The sequence below is a fragment of the Ursus arctos genome, unplaced genomic scaffold (genome assembly GCF_023065955.2).
Source record: "Ursus arctos isolate Adak ecotype North America unplaced genomic scaffold, UrsArc2.0 scaffold_29, whole genome shotgun sequence".
In the NCBI taxonomy this organism is placed as follows: Eukaryota; Metazoa; Chordata; class Mammalia; order Carnivora; family Ursidae; genus Ursus; species Ursus arctos.
In genome coordinates, this window is record NW_026622974.1 from 20,546,560 (window position 1) to 20,563,972 (window position 17,413).

General features: G+C 32.6%; 1 protein-coding gene across 1 annotated transcript in view; it reads right to left on the bottom strand.

Moving 5' to 3' along the window:
* The window catches only part of EYS (eyes shut homolog), a 1,472,707-nt gene that overhangs the window by 986,734 nt on the left and 468,560 nt on the right, over positions 1 to 17,413 (bottom strand). Inside the window, 3 exon segments of the mRNA XM_044387239.3 lie at positions 2,996 to 3,097; positions 3,280 to 3,382; positions 12,465 to 12,724. Of these exon segments, the coding sequence (XP_044243174.2) occupies positions 2,996 to 3,097; positions 3,280 to 3,382; positions 12,465 to 12,724 (465 nt within the window).

Consider the following 17,413-nt stretch of genomic DNA (forward strand, 5'->3'; position numbering starts at 1 on the left):
TTCAGACATCCTTGATAGTGGCTAATCAGTGATGAGTTTCTAGAAATAAAATACATGGACAATATGTTATGGTGCTATTCACATATATAGAATTAACTATATAGGTCTGCAGGACAGACACACTATTCAATTTGCCTTTGTAAGGATTTCAAGCCTCTTACACAATTTCGGACCTATACTATGTCATGGACTCAGTGCCTCAACTGAAGGAGAGTAGGACCTTTTTGAAGAAGGATCTTGATATATAGTCACAAGTGTTCCATGTATCTTCCTGAAGCCTTCCTCAGAGGGTTCTGAGGCCATTTACCACTATGATTGTTCACTGATGAAAGAATGATATTCAGGCCTTCCAGGAGTTTTTAGATAAAGGCCCTGAACTTATGCTTATCTTTGAAATACCATTGTTCCACTAGTAGTGTGCACAATTATTTAGGTCTGGTAGATGGATTATAAATCCATCTTTTGTTGTTTCATTTCATTTTCCTCCATAGTCCCTGAATATATAGTGTAGTCAAATACTTAGTAATAGAATTTCCACATGGGAATAAGAGATACTATGCACGAAAGCAAAATGGGGAGATCTTGAAATGCCCCTTTAGACTTATCAAGATTTTAAACTGAAAGCAATTCTGTATCCCTATGGGACTTGTAGTGATTAGTGTCCCCTTCAAAGGCTTTTGAGTTAAAGAGAGGTGATTCAAAGCATGTCTCCATTTACTTCATTAGACTGGACAGTGCAAAGGTCAGGTGGCCACAGAAAATAATAGAAATAATAGAAGATTATCAGAAACCTAAGCAGGTTATGATATAAATTGTGAGAGGAATTCTAGATGGTAGCTCTCTATTAAGATAAACAAATATAACTATTGGTGTCTGGAGAGCAATGGTGACCTGGCAAATGAGTCTTACTTATCCTAATTAATGTGTATCCAGTTGAATTTGTCCAACTGTTTTTTTTTTTTAAGATATTTTAGAAGACCTAAATAAAGACACGTCAATTCTCTTCAAATTGATCTACAAATTCAATGAAATCCCAATAAAAATTCTACTTGGTCTTTGTTTGTTTAGATGTAGGGATTTATGCAATACATAACATAACAGAAAAAAAATGTCAAAAATAACTAAAGCTTCCTGAAGAAGATTAAAAATATGAGATTTCTTGCCTTATCAGTACTGAGATATTTGAAAGGTAAATAATTAAGATTTATGGTACTGGCACATGGACAGCTAATTGAACTAAGGAAACAGAATAGAGGCAAAGAAATAGACATATTAGTATATGGGGACTTGTTCTGCAACCAAGAAAGCATTGCAGATCAGGCCCAGCAGTAAGTAACAGATGAAGTTATTCAATACATATAGCAGGCACAATTAGTTAATCATATGCAAAAATGAACTTAAAAATCCTACCTTACACACACACACACACACACACGTGCAAGTGCATAATTTCCAGATAAATTGGATTAAATATGAAGGGTGAAACTTTAAATGCTTTAAAAGGAAATATAAGCAACATTCTTTTGTCCTGGAATAAACTTTTTAAAAAATATTGAACCACTCTTGAATCCCTGGAATAAATCCTACTTGATTAGGTGAATGATTCTTTTTAAAGTATTATTGGATTCAGTTGTTAATTTTAATATATTATTGGATTGAGTTGCTACTGAGGATTTTTGTAACTATGTTCTTCACAGACACTGACTTGTAGTTTTTTTTGTGTGTGTTGTCTTTATCTGGTTTTGTTATCAGGGTAATGTTGGCTTCATAGAATGCATTTGGAAGTTTTCCTTTCTCTTCTATTTCTTGGAAAAGTTTGATAAGAATAGTTATTGGCTCTTTAAGTAAACATTTTTAAACAAGATAAAAAAGGCAAACCATAAGCAAATTGATTAATTTGAATACATTAAAATTAAAGTTTAGCACTCAAAACTTATCATAGAGAAGGTAAAATGTCAAGCCACAATCAACAGAACATATTTTCAGTAAATACAACTAATGAAAGCAGTAATAATCAAAATTTATAAAGATTTTTACAAATCAACAAGAAGAAAACATAACTGGGAAAATGCCATAAATAGGCATTTCTAGAAAGGAAAAATTAAATATCTTAAAATGGATGAAGGAATGCTTAAACTCACAAGTTATGATAAGAATGCAGGAAAAAACAAACAAACAAGAATATATAATTTTACATACAGCATATAAACCCAAAGAATGCAAACAGGGACACTTACTCACTTTCACTAAGAATATGAATATTCCATTTCAAAGTGAAATGGAAAAAAAATGATATAATACATGTGAAAACATCTACCCAATAATCCAACTATTCCATTTCTAGGTATGAAATCTAAAGTAACACTAGTACTTGTGTATTTGGGGAAATATTTGAAAACCTTAATAGTATTATTATTTCTAAGAAAGAAGAGTCAAACAACCCAGACAGCTATGATCAGAAGAATGATAAATAAATGTTGACACATATTTAAATGAATACCGAACAACAGTTAAAAATGAGCAACAGATAGATGCATTAGTGCAGAAATGTCATGTTCAACATAATGAATTGTTTCTGAAGACTATATACAATATTATGTCAGGTATATTAAATGCAGACTAAGTGTTCTGTTGAGGCAGGTATACAAATAGCTAATACTATATATTAAAGGCAAGAGGATGGGTCAAATAGGTGATAGGGATTAAGGAGTGTACTTGTGAGGAGCACCAGGTGTTGTATGGAAGTGTTAAATCACTATTTTGTACACCTGAAACTAATATTACACCATGCTAACTGAAATTTAAATAAAAACTTAAACATAAAATCTTGGTTCAACAACAACAAAATTCAGGATATTCAATACAGCTGGGTGGAAAAGTAGGGGAGGATATGGGGAAGGTTCTGCTTAGGTTGAATGATGGGTACATATACATTCATTTTATTATTTAAATATCATATATAAAATAATTGATTAAGTAAAATGTAGCCTCTAACCTGTTTCTCAGATCCACACAGGTTCCATTATTTTTGCAAGGTCTAGAAGAACACTCATTTGTTTCAAGTTCACATAGAGGTCCAGAAAACCCAGGTCTGCAATTTTAAACAAGAAATTTAATAACTCCATTAGTATAAACATATACATTCAAAGCTTCAAATAATTATAACACGGCAAATTGTTAATAACCAGAAATGTTCAATTTGTCAACTGAAATTATAAACATGGATGCATTTAGAAACATCTAGATGCATAAACTTGTATCTAGTTATTTCTTGGTTTTCTCTACCTGAAATTGTTGACCCCATCTTCACAGTCACCATAATTCTGACAGGGAAGGGAGAAGCACTCATTCACATTAATTTCACAATGTTCATCCTCAAATCCTACAAGGAGAGACGAGATGGATAAAGATGAGCAAGCCTCACTTTAGAGTGTGAAAATCAGTCAGTGGTGAAGCGTCCGCAGAATATGCTCTTAGTGGAAGCTTAGAAAAAAAATTAAAGAAAGAAAACACCTCATCTCTAGCTTCTCATACAACTCTATTTCACATCACATATGATTAAAGTTACACTAGTTTCTAATTAATGAGTTCAAATGAAAGAATCAAGGGAGAGATACTTTACTAAATCCTTTGGGAAAATAGGGTGTTGCAAATGTTGCTGTTGTTTTAAGGTATTTAAATGTTTGAACAAGAAGAAATAAAACAATCTGGAAATCAAATGAATTAATATGACGGCCAATCTTAAAGTAAAATTGAGCTTCAGCGATCAAATTTATTCAAGGCAGTTAGCAGATGAGGCAAATTATTTAATTACTTTCCATATCCAAGTGATTCAAAGAAAACAAATTATTTTGATTCATAGCTACATAATCAGTCATCCATTTAAACACATGCCAGTTATATAAAAAAACAAACAAACAAAGAACATGAAAAAAAATTATACAGACTTACGAGAGGCAGTTATAATTATTTCAACACATTTGTGTCAGGAAAAAATCAGCATATCACTTTTTAAAATACATTAAATATTTTAGTATTTATGATGACAATTTAAACAATTATTTCGATGATATTAACTAGATAAAATATATTCTTATATTCATTTTTTTCTTGTTAATATTTTTTCAATACTAGTTAGAAAATGTGTGAAATAAGATGATTTTCCTTTCTCTTACTTTTTCAGTGCTATAATTAAGTATGAAATAATTGCAGTGACATTATAAATGACAATACCTACTCATATTTTTTAGTTTGAAGAACAAAAGTTCATTCAAGTGGTTCTACAAAACCTGCATTTAGTATTGGCATCCACATAGACTGGGATCTGAAAGAGAGGGTGATCTAGCTACACACAAATGGTCCTCTTCCCTCCCTAACACCATCTCATGAAGTCTTTCCTCTTCTTTGTATCTTAAAATATCTCTTCATGTTGAAAGCTTCACGATACTGGCATGAAGATGATATAGCACAGGTTCCTTGATCTCTATTTCTATATCATGATCTTTCAGCTTTGGCATCTACTGCTGAGTGGAAAATCCTCTCTACTTCCTCACTTAGAGTCCAGCGAGAGAACATAGGATTGTCCTACTTTATCCATTCACACCATGCTACAAGCCACTGCTGTTCTCTGTGGTGTCTACCACCAAGCCAAGTGGAAAACCTGCTTCTACTTGGAGTTTGGGAAGCTGATATTACCTCTTAAAAAATCTGGCTGCCTCTTTAGTAGGATATTATCTCCTACTAAAATGGAAACCTAAAAATTAACCCAAAAGAAGGCAAGAGTAAAAAGGAACAAAGTAGAGATACAAGTACCACAGAAAGTAGAAAACAAATAGCAAGACGATCCATTTAAAGTCATATACATCAATAATTACATCAAATGAGTTTTTTTTAAACATTTTATTTATTTATTTATTTATTTATTTATTTAATTTATTTATTTAACACAGAGACAACCAGTGAGAGAGAGACAAGCAGGGGGAGTGGGAGAGGAAGAAGCAGGCTCCCAGCAGAGGAGCCTGATGTGGGGCTCGATCCCAGAACGCTGGGATCACGCCCTGAGCCGAAGGCAGACACTTAACGACTGCACCACCCAGGTGACCCTCAAATGAGTTTTTTTGTTTTTTTTAAAATACTTCAATAAAAGGCAGAGTCAGCCAAGCTAAATAAAATAACAGAACCAACTACATGGTTTCTAAAGGAAATTTGCTTTAAATATAGAGATGATGATGGGTTAAAAGTAGAAAGATGGAATAAAGATGCACTACGAAACACTTGTCATAAGATATCTACAGTGCCTACGTGTCTAGTAGATCAGGCAGTTTTTAGTTCAAGTATCATTATTAATTTTTCCTATTTTCTTCTTACTCAATTATCAAAGCCTTCAAGTTAAACTCTGAAGTTCCATGCTTGTAATTTCATTCATGTACTCACTATTGTATCCTCAGCATTAAAAGCAAAATTAAAGAGTTATTTCCGAGTTAATATGGTTCTCTTAATTTTAGGTGAGTTATAATTCTAACACATTTCACTATTCATAAATCACCATTGCTATCATATTTAAATTATAAATGTTATAGTGCAGTTATAAATAACATAATAAGCTTTTTCTTTAAGTGTAGGGTTTTGTTTCTGTTTTTTACAAGTTAAAGATTTAGAAAGTTGGATGCATTACACCATTCCTACTTTTAGCATGACTAGCTTTCTCTGGGAGGCAGGGTATTTTGACATTAAGATGTTTCTAGAAATGTTCTTTGAGGCACTGGGACTCAAGGGCATTGACTAGCTGGAGAAGTAGTACCAGTGTGCCCTCCTGAGTTCAGCTGGGCTGATAAATCAGAAGAACATTCAGAACCTGCATACTCGGGAAGCTCACAGAATAACCTTGTTTTCTGTGATTTTGCCTTATTCATTTAGTTTGACATTTCTGGGATGGAGCTTTATTACCAACCAGCAACATATGTCAATGGGCTGAGGAAATTAGATTGCTAAAATGCAGTAGACATTGGGAGAAAAAAAATAAAGTAGACACGGATTGCATTTAAAATAAACCAAAGTTTGGCTGAGAAAGCCTATATTCAGAGGATTTAAAAGAGAAAAATGTATATATACTTAGTCCCAAACTACACTTTCCATAGTCCTTGGTGTTAGAAGTATTTGTTTGTGTGAAGGGTATTTGTTTTGAATATATGCAGTGACAGCTAAAAGTCTGTCAAACTTTAAGTATAGTGAATTCATTCTATGTTACTTTCCTGTTATTTATCCCTGTCCAGAATTCTGCTGACTCTATTAACTGCAATAGAGTGTTTTACACACAAATAATGGGACATTCTCAAACGGATTGGAATCTCTTGATCTTCTCCTTATAATGGCTTGCCTATACCATGTCACAGAGAATGCATGTGACTGATTAATATTTTTACATCTTCCCATCCCCCCAAATATTTCATAAGTTACTAAACTTACCGTTCATGTTTAGGAGCCAAATTAATGTAGATTATAGGTATAATTTTTTAAATCACTTAATATTTTCTATTTCTAAAAAAATTCATTTTGTATTTGATTCTCCTCAGGGGATGGCACAGAACAAAGTACATTAACAATAGTTAGATTTTCATGAAACTTTAGGAGGAAACATTTTGTCATTCAGGTCTATATCTTGACAACTCTCACATTAGAAGCAATACCACTAGGAATAATTAGGAAAGAAAGTAAATAGGGAAAAACTAGAGTATATCTTTCATGTATTCAATAAATTAGTGTTAAAATCACACATGTTAAAATAAAAACTAAACATATTAAAAATGCATTTTCAAAAGCATTAGAAAGGCATTATTTTTATTTTTTTCTTAATTAAAAAATTAATTTACCTAGATTTTAAAGCTTTATGAAAACAAAAAACAAAGAGATTTTTCTCTTGGTGAGTTAGAAGTTTTTTAAACATTGTTTTATTTTTATTTTAAAACGATGTGATACAAATGTTAGCATTCTTGAAAAATTAACCAATATTACAAAATAGTTGCAGATTAAATTCAAACATTATGAAATATGAAAAGATAGAACTAATATTTCTAATAGGCCTAACAAGGTTTTTTAACACTGATTTTAAGAAAAAATTTTAAAAATGAGTATAAAAGCTCATATTTTAAAATACAACAAATAACTGGCATGCTTTTAAGTTAATTAGTAGCAATATATATTTTCTTTGAAGAATTTCCCCAATATAAATATCTACAGCCAGCTAAACCTAATGCACACGTGTTACCACACAAGCACATGTTTTTAATTGTCAAAAAGAGCAAACTGCGGGCTTCAGAGGGGAGGGGGTTGGGGAATGGGATAGACTGGTGATGGGTAGTAAGGAGGGCACGTATTGCATGGTGCACTGGGTGTTATACGCAACTAATGAATCATCGAACTTTACATCAAAAACCAGGGATGTACTGTATGGTAACTAACATAATAAAAAAATTTTAAAAAGAATAATTTTTAATTTAGATAAACTATATTGTCAAGTAACACATTTATTTGGTGCCTGGAATTATACACCTTAGGTAATGTGGCATTACCATAATAATAGTACATGTACTGGGGTAATAGACACATCTAAATGCAACTGCTTGCCTCCTCTGGTACTATAAATCCATCAAGCTTAGAATGCTGATTGTAAATCAATAGCACGTGTAAATGATCTGATTCTTCCTTCCACTAAGACATTTTACAAGTACTCTTTGCCACATTTTAATCCTTTGTAAAGTGTCATTTAAAAAAAAAAAAAAAACAAAAGCAAAAAACTTTTGCTCCTTTCACCTTGGAGACATATGGATGAAGTGGCTACATTTGGAAACAAAGCCTTTTAAATTAAATTGAAAGTACTGGATAGGTTGTGTTCTTGCCTATAAACTGAAACATAATTCAAGAGCAGAAAGATAAAGAAACTTTCTTAAGGAGAGTATTAGAAAATAAATTTATTTTAAGCATGAAATGATTTTAAATCTCTCACTATATACACACACGTGCTGGTAACGGCGATCCGACTGCATGCTATACACACATCCACATGCATTTTATCTAAGGTCCTCTCTACCTCTGTTAACCTCATAGCATTCTTACATTCCATTTCTGCCTGCAAGTTGAACTGCATTTATTCAGCTTCTTGTACTTAATTACCTCCTTCCCTTTACTGTACACATTAGATATGACTCTTTTGATCACATACACTATAAACAAAAATACTAACTTATACAAGGAATGGCATTTATTAGTAGCCTAACTGGGAAGGATACCTAGAAGTCTGCAGAATTTAAGAAAGAACCATAGTAACTGCCAGGACAACTTCTTTGACAAACATTTCTTCCCTACTGCATTCAGATCTCTATGTGAAGGGAACATGCACCAGCTGAAAAACTCTAGCAAAAAGAGAAAAGCTTTTTCTCTTATCAATTCCAAGGAAAGGCTCTCAATGTCAATACTCCAGTCCTCTGCTGACATGGATCAATCATAAGTGCCAGAGGGATGGAGTTTTCTCTCTGTCTCAGCTTGAGTTCTTCCAAAGAATATGAGGAAATAATATGCACACAAGTACCTTATTTGAGAGGTGATCCTGTAAATTATTGCAAAGGAGTGGAGAAATAAAATAGGGGAGAGAGGGCCTTAAAGAGCAGGTTATTACTGTGGGCAATGAAGGCTCTAAGGCTGCTGGGGATCCTCTTAGAGAGCATGTGGAACATAACTCAGAGTTGTCACACTACATAAGAAAGGTGGGGTATGCATCCACAAAGTACGAGAGAGCTCTTACTATGCTGTACTTTAATAGTTAATTTATGTGTCTCTCCTTGAACTTTAAATTCCTTGAGGGTGTGTCTTTGCCATGTTTAATTTCCCCAGAACCTGTCTCAACACTTGACACATGGTAGGAAATCAATAATGCTTGTTGAATCAGTTAATAAAGAATACAATTTTTAGATCTCTAGAACACTACCAATATGTAGTTACAAAACTGGCATGTGTTATATACAGAGCATAGTGCAGAGAGGCAAAAAAAAAAAAAAAAAAAAACAAAACTATAGCATAAAATAAATGTTGGGGTGTGTAAATTGCATACAAATTATCAGAAGCTAACAGTATAAGGTACCTACAGTAAACCCCATTTGTTTCTAGAAATCTTATGAAATTATATTCATCTTTCTATGTGCTATTTTTATGCTTATTAAAGCACTGATTTTTTTAACCACAGAAATTGTTTAAACAAATAGGATTTCATATAAAACAAACCTGTATTGAATTATTACTGCTAAATGCTTTTCTGTCTACCTATTTTGTGCTAGAAAATGTTCAATGTTCATAGGGACCAAATTAACTCACCTCCATTCTATACAGAAGACAGAAGCACTGTCCTTACTTTCTCCTGCAAAACATGATCACCATAGTTGTGGTGTTTTACTACACCTATAATTTTTAAGTAGCTCACATTGTACCCAAATTGATTAGATGGTTTTGACTATAAGTTTCAATTGCACTAAGCAAAATAGTTTACTTTGTGAGCATTCAGTTTGGCATAAATCAAAGTATCAGTTATTCTAGTTGCTCATTCTTTAGAGTGAATTTTAATGCCACTTATAATTTAGTTTTCTAGTACATAGTCACATTACTACTCCGGCTTTGGGATTTTATCTATATTCATATTTAAATTGTGACAGACCCTGTAGGCTGACTAAAAACTGTGAATAGAATTTCAAAAATGCATATGCTGAACTCCTAGACCTTAAGCCTTAAATCTCTTTTCTTGTGATGCCCTATATTCTAGTCACTTGGCAAACACCAACAGCTTGCAAAGAATTCCAGTGGAGCTTCCAAAGCCTACATCTGTATAAGAGGTTAAGTCTTGGAATTCTTTGTGGTTTTAAATTTCACTCCTTTTAAAATGGAATTTGATCAGAATATTTTCTTTAAGAAACAATATAATGGCTTTGGTGTAGATCCTATTTCAAACAACAGGTATTAAATACCTCAGGGCACAGGGTCTAAAATATTCCACAGTCAACCTCTTTTTAATATTCTGAGTTAGCTTTTTAAAGCAATGTCTCAGGCTTTAGTTTTTGATCTGCTACTGAGGTTGAACAACTACGGTCAACAGTAAGTAAACATTTTTTACAGTAGTTCGATCTCATTTACAGAAACTTACTCCTACAATTTCTTAGGTTTAGAAACATTTTTCAATTTCAAATGTATATATGAAGCAAAACAGTTTAGAAACAATGTACTCTTCAAATATGTCTTTGTGCTGAATCATAATTAGAAAGGGATAAACACATGATTCATTGTGCCCACCTGCCGCTCTATCCAAAGCATTAATTCAAAGTGGTCATATTTCTCTGAAAGGCTTAAGTAGAATGATAAAATTCCAAGAAAACAAACAAACAATATTTTACTAATATACAATGGTGACATCTAAATTGTCCTCAAGATATGTTTGTGATGCTCGCGAAGCTGGAAAATCTTATTACTAGTTTGATAGTTGATGATAAGGTTTTATGATATCTTTGAACATTTCTTTCCCTCATCCCACAACAGGAAAGGATTCTTATTAGATTATATAAATTCACCAAATGCATTTATTAATTGCACATAAATTATCAAAAATTTTATGTGAAAAAAAAACATGCCCACCTTGTAGAAAACTATCTTTGGTGAAAATAGAGGAGGTTTTATTTATTTATTTATTTATTTATTTATTTATTTATTTATTTAAAAATATTTTATTTATTTATTTGACAGAGAGAGAGAGACAGCCAACGAGAGAGGGAACACCAGCAGGGGTAGTGGGAGAGGAAGAAGCAGGCTCCCAGTGGAGCATGGAGTCCGATGTGGGGCTCGATCCCAGGACCCTGGAATCATGCCCTGAGCCGAAGGCAGACGCTTAATGACTGAGCCACCCAGGCACCCTGGGAGGTTTTATTTTAATTGAAGAAATATGCTGCTGCCTCTCATTAAATGTTTACTTATATTCTGAGACTGTATTAGTTGGCTAAGTAAAGCATCATGGAATAATCCTGCTGAATAAATTAGCTCCTCCCCTGCTACTGAATAATATTTCAAAAAGTTTCACTCTCAATCTTTGTTAAAAGGAAATTATCCACTTAAGTTATATACTTTATAGTTACTGAGGTTTGAGGGTATCAAATGTCCCCCTCACATTTTTTCCTGTCTTGCTTTTCCTGACTCATTTCTGCAAACATGTGTCCATATGCCCTGTATGGCCACATTATTTGCTTTATAAAGCTATGTCGTTTTTGCAAAAATGATGACTAATGGCTCTCCAGTTTGTAGCTCCAATCCCTCAGAAGGTCCAGAAGTTTTTGTCATGTACATACATTCAAGAACTTGCTTCTATAGCCTTATAATAGATTATCCTATACATCAGGAAGTTCTAGAGGATTTATAAAAACAAACAGAAACAGCTTTGACTAAGATACCCATTAACTGGTATAGTCTAAGCTGAATTTTTGGGACCAAAGAGTAAATAAGTAATGTCTTTATCTTTAATAAACCTCTTTTCTAGTAGAATTAGTAACAAGGAAAGAGACATGAAGCCATAAGTTGGTATTAGAAAATAAGTATCAGTTGTAGACTTTTATATACAATATGATCTTTATACTGTGCTTATGACACATTCTTGTTATACTTAAAACCTACAGTGTGCTAGTTTTATGGCAGAAGCATTCCTGCTGAAGATGGTAATGGCTCTTGAGTAGTAAGCAGTACCTGAGCAATAAACATTTATATAGACCACCTGTACACTAATCAGACCTCTTTCAGTTACATCTGAAGAGATCCTAGTAAAGCATCTTTCAAAACAGTATAAGTTATTATTGGCTGATATGACCCAGAAAGCCAGAAGTAACTTGCTTCCGGAACAGTTGGATTCAGGTTTGCCAATAACGTCCTTTAATCTGCCAATTCTCTATCCTCTTCATAGACTCTATTCTATGATACAAAGTAGCCACCAGAGTCACATGATATTGGCTTGGCAACCAAAGTGGAAATAATGGTGTTCATAGATAGATCCCTGAAAAAAGTTACAGTGAAGCATTTGATTACCCTAGATTCTATCTATGCTCACTTCTAACTAACTGCTATTGTTAGGAACACTGAATAGACAAGATTATTCAGGAAAAAGAAGCTGTTAACAAACAATGAGAGACTTCTTTAAAACAAACAAACAAACAAAAGCCAAAAACTATAGTTTTGCCTTTTCCTCTCCCCCCTATACTAGTTAGGTTAACTTTTTAGATTATTTCTCCAGTCTTTTTATATACCTATATTTGGAGTCAAATACTTCCTAATTCTCCAACGTATATAAGTTTTCTCTCACCCATTTTTAAGCCATAATCTCATAAAAACAAAATAAATCAAACAAAAGAGTAAAATAAAAAAAAAACATTAAAACAAATATAAGCTCTTACCTTCTCTACACACACAATAATGAGTTCCATCTACCAAAGTCAAGCATGTTGAGTTGTTTCTGCAAGGGTCACCGAGTGGATCACAGGGGTTATAGTGCTGATGGCGAAATTTTCCAGTATAAAAGGGGGGACACAGGCATACAAATTGCCCAGGAATGGTAGACTCATGACAAAGAGGTCCATTCATGCATGGGTCAGAGTCTCATTCATTTATTTCTTCACTACAGTTTTGTCCAGCCCGTCCAGAAGTACACTCACAGCTGAAATAAAATTTTAAGAACTATGAACAGTACTGCTTCAGATTTATTCTTTGCATTTTCAATGAATTATTACATTGAACTAATATGTGGCATTTTTATTTATAACAAGATTAATAAATTATACATACTTTAAAAACATTGTTTGCCTAATTTCCTGAGACAATTCAATGTATATTACTGCAAGACTGACTGCAATGGCTAAAATAAGATTTAAGAGGCATTTGGTAAATTTCTAACACAGTAGGCCACTGAGACAGATCAGAGAACAACAGTGCTACCAATTTCAATTTTAGCAACCATTGAGTTTAATTACCAATTGAGAAAATTTCCTCAATTATTTCTTTTATGTAAAATAATTTTCACTGTTTATAAGCCCGAGATGATATTTAATTCAATATCTTTAGCAACATGTGATTCTTATAATCACCAGAGTATTTATAACAAGGTGTTCCTTTATGCTAAGCATCTGGATTTCATTTCAGTTTTGCTTGCTTTTAAAAACATCTTTCCTCTAATATTTGAGTAATGTGGGAAAATTGAAGAGAAATCAAATAAAGCAAAAGTAAAGCATTTGGATCTTGTCTGTATATCATAGACTCTAGCTCGGTCTGTCAACCATCTAGTATCTGTCATCCTCTCAGAAATTTTTGAATTCAAATAGCACTATACTGTCAGTTATTTGCTAAGCCTGCACATGATTTCATCTTGCCCTAAAATTTGCTTGCCATACCCTTTAAAATTTTTGATCAATAACAATTATATTATAAACATTTCCATGACTAGCCTCTACTAATTAAACTTCTGGCCCCTCAGTGTGAATCTGAATCTCCATATTCTCATGTACGTAATATATGCTAAAAATATTATAAATATTAATTGATATACGGTCTTCAGTTGGAATCATATTGACTTGCCTGAATTCTTTCATTTGGGAAATTGAAGATCAGAGAGCTTAATGAAATTGGTAATCTCAGAGAATTACTGTAAAGATCAAATAATAAAATGAATAAAAAGTGTATATAGTGCCTGACACCAACAATGCCTTCCCACCTATGGCGGTAACTAGGTGCAGTCACAGAATTTTAAAAAGCATTTGCTATCCTATTTATGCTTAAATAAAATATGCATCTCAACAATGAGGATTGCTTCAATTTCTAGTGGCACTTTACATTTATTTGTAAATCACACCTTATTTTAAAATGATCAAACGAATTATTCAATTTGATAACTCCAATAATGCTTTGAAATAAGTAGAAGTGTTTTTTTTTTTTTTTTTAATTCTCACCTTATAGATGAGATAGCCAGAAGTACAAAGGAGAAAAAATGACTTTTCCAAAGCCACTTGGTTGGCAAACTTGAGATCTGAAGCCTAGAACTCTTCCTCCAAGCTTCTCTCTTTTCTTTCTTTTTTTCTTTCTCGAAGGTTTCAAATCTATTATAAGACTACCCAGTATCTTGTGAAATAATGTTAAAAATAAGTATATCATATCCCAGCAAAATAGCTTCAGTACATTTATTTTATTTAAAGTAGCTTTACTTCTAAGTGGTGTTGCATAAATATTTTTCTTTTTCTTGTATTCTTTCATGAGTACAAAAATTCAACTTGACTACTTTAAAAGAGTTCCCTGTGAGTATCCAATAATGCTTGACTATTTAACATATGTGCTGACTGTTTGTTTTATCTTCTCAAATAACAGGTGGCCCAAGATTTCATGTGGTGTCCTTACAAGGATCAAATCCTCAGGAAAGCATCTGGCCATATGTCAATAGGGCTGATGATGCCAAGGTGAGGCCTCTGGAGATGAATGGATATTTGTGGAAAATAGAGTTCTAAAGAACAAAGTCACTATTTATAACTAACCATCAGACCTATACATTTATATATTTGAATCTGCTTTCATACATATCAGAGAAACGAGTCTCTGATGGATGGAAATACATGTTTTACGTGAGGGCTCCAATCTGGTTTTTAGTTTGTATCATGAAATAATTTCAGGATTCAGTATGAACTGGCAGGATTTTCCAAACTCACAGCTAGAAACAGGGTTTTTATGGATTGAAAAACCAAACAAGCAAACACATGTACTCTATGACTTTTTGAATATATGATTTCCAGTAGTAAACACTTGAAAACTAATTTAATGTGTACTTAAAGGTAGACTAATATATTCTAATTTGCTGTCTTCCCTGGTGAGATAACCAAAAATTCACTGGCATAAAATACACTGAATTCCTTCTAAGTAAGAACAACATTTCAATTCTTAAATATTGACTTAAAGAACCAAAGCTAATAATAGAAAATAAAGTAGACGTCATTGTTATAAAATAGGACAAGCAGTATTCATCAAAAAAAATCATTAGCTTCAGAAATTTTAGTTGATTCACAATTCTAAACATTAACCATTCTATACGTTCCTCTTACCATAAATATTGATATGCAATGACTAAATATTATTTGGTAATATTTATGTATAATTGTTTTGTATAAGTATACCAGCTTTATTGGCTATAAACTTATAAATATAAATCTCACAGTATATATAACTGAAAAGACTTCTTATACGAATTTATTCACTTATTGTTTGTTGAAGCCATTACTTATATGCAAAATAAAATCCCAATCAAAACTGGTAGGTAAAAAAGAAATGATAAGAACAGAAATAATAAAATGATATTATTATATTTTTTTATGTCTTAAAAAGTTGAGGGCACATAAAAAAGACGACATAAAAAATATAGGCTACTCAACTAAGTCATTCATTCTTTATTTTATTGTTTTATCCATTCACCTATTTGTTCATTCATTGTTATCTCATCAGGTATACCATTAACAAAACTATATTAATAATGTATTCAGAACGCCTGGGTGGCTCAGTCAGTTAAGCATCTGCCTTTGGCTCAGGTCATGATCCCAGGATCCTGGGCACTTCTCTCTCTCCTGTCTCCACCCCCCACTCCCACTAGTGCTCTCTCTCTCTCGCTCTCCCTCTCAAATAAATAAATAAATAAATAAATAAATAAATAAATAAAATCTTAAAAAAATAATGAATTGTACGATGGTCACTAATATACTCTTGACCACTGCAATCCTTCTGGAAAAAAAATATGTGGAAAACCATTTAGCTCACTTAGACTAGTAAAATTTATCTCAAGTAAACCACTTATTTTATTAGTAACATTAAAAGTACAAAACAGGACCAAAGACCATTCTGAAGAGTATCATGAAAGTGTAAATATGTAAAACGGCAGAAGATTGATGTGGGTGAAATGACACAGTGGAGATGGCCTAAAAAGTTCCAGCAACCACAGAGAAACTACCTTCCTTTGCATTCTACCCTTGAAGATACTAACATTTTCTTGTTGCCTTTAAGTATGGTAGTGACAAAATCAGATCGCTATTGAGTAGAAGATGGATAAAACTGGGAGAGCCTAGTAGCATGAAGATCATTCAGGAAGCTATTGTTTTATTATTGATAAGAGATTATGAGGACCTACGCAAAGGCATTAATTATATATACCATATTTGAACTACATTTCTGATATAGTTTGGAGAAGATTTGGACAATGATTAGTATATGTTGATGAGGTAGAGTGAGTAACAGGGAGTTTTTGGTGGAGTTTACCTTCAGTATTAGAGAATGGAGCCATTAGATGAGACAGGAAATGATAATAATGAGGATGGGAGAAGAGGAGAGGGTACTGATGCTTAATATACAGTCACTTAAATTAACTGCATGATTTAAGATGTTGTCCTGTATGTGGTAAGAAATTCAAATACTGAACTCTGAAAAAATCAACGCTTGTGATAAAAATTCAAGGGCCATTCTAACAACTATTATCAGCAATAAATTAGCATCAAATAAATTTAACACTGGCCTTTTTATACAAAAATGTAAATTTATTAAAAATACAGGACAGTCCCTCTATATTGTGATATATTCTTCAATATTTTGTATTGAACCTGTATTTTATAAAACATCCCCTATATGGTAAAGAATAAGTAGGAAAAAAAATCATACTAGTCAGAATACCTACAAGTACTTGATTGGTAAAAACAAGTCTTAATGTTTTTTTTTTAAGGGTGAAGGGATTGAGTATACACTTTTCATGAATTTGAGAATTTCTATTTTAATATTGATAAAGGATCTTTCTATTCAGTCAAGCCTCATTATATATATGTGGATATATATGTATATATATGCATAAATATACAATATATATAAAGATACATACTTTCTTTATAATTTGGGATACATACTATTCATCCATCATTTATCTATACTGAAAGAATTATTTTCTATATGTTTTTAAGTAATGTACATTTTGATGTAAATGAACTATTTGGATATTTCCTTGGAATAATTCTATTTATCTATATATTTACAGTATTCTACATGATTTAAGCTCTGTGCTGTGTGAAAAGACTTTCTCACAGTTGTTGAACTCAAGTTGTTGATCAGCATCTCCAAAAAGAATTCTAGTCTTTTTCAAGATTCAAAGGATTCCTCATTTCATAGCAAGAAGCTGAAGTGCCAGCCAAGCAGAAACAAAATACATTGGGTCAAACCTCTAGTACATTCACATTTAAAACCCGAAGAAAATCTGGTGAAATGCATGTTGTATTTGGGAGAAAAGCCAAAATTCATACACTTAAATCTGGGACTAGAATACAGAGCCAACGAAATGTTG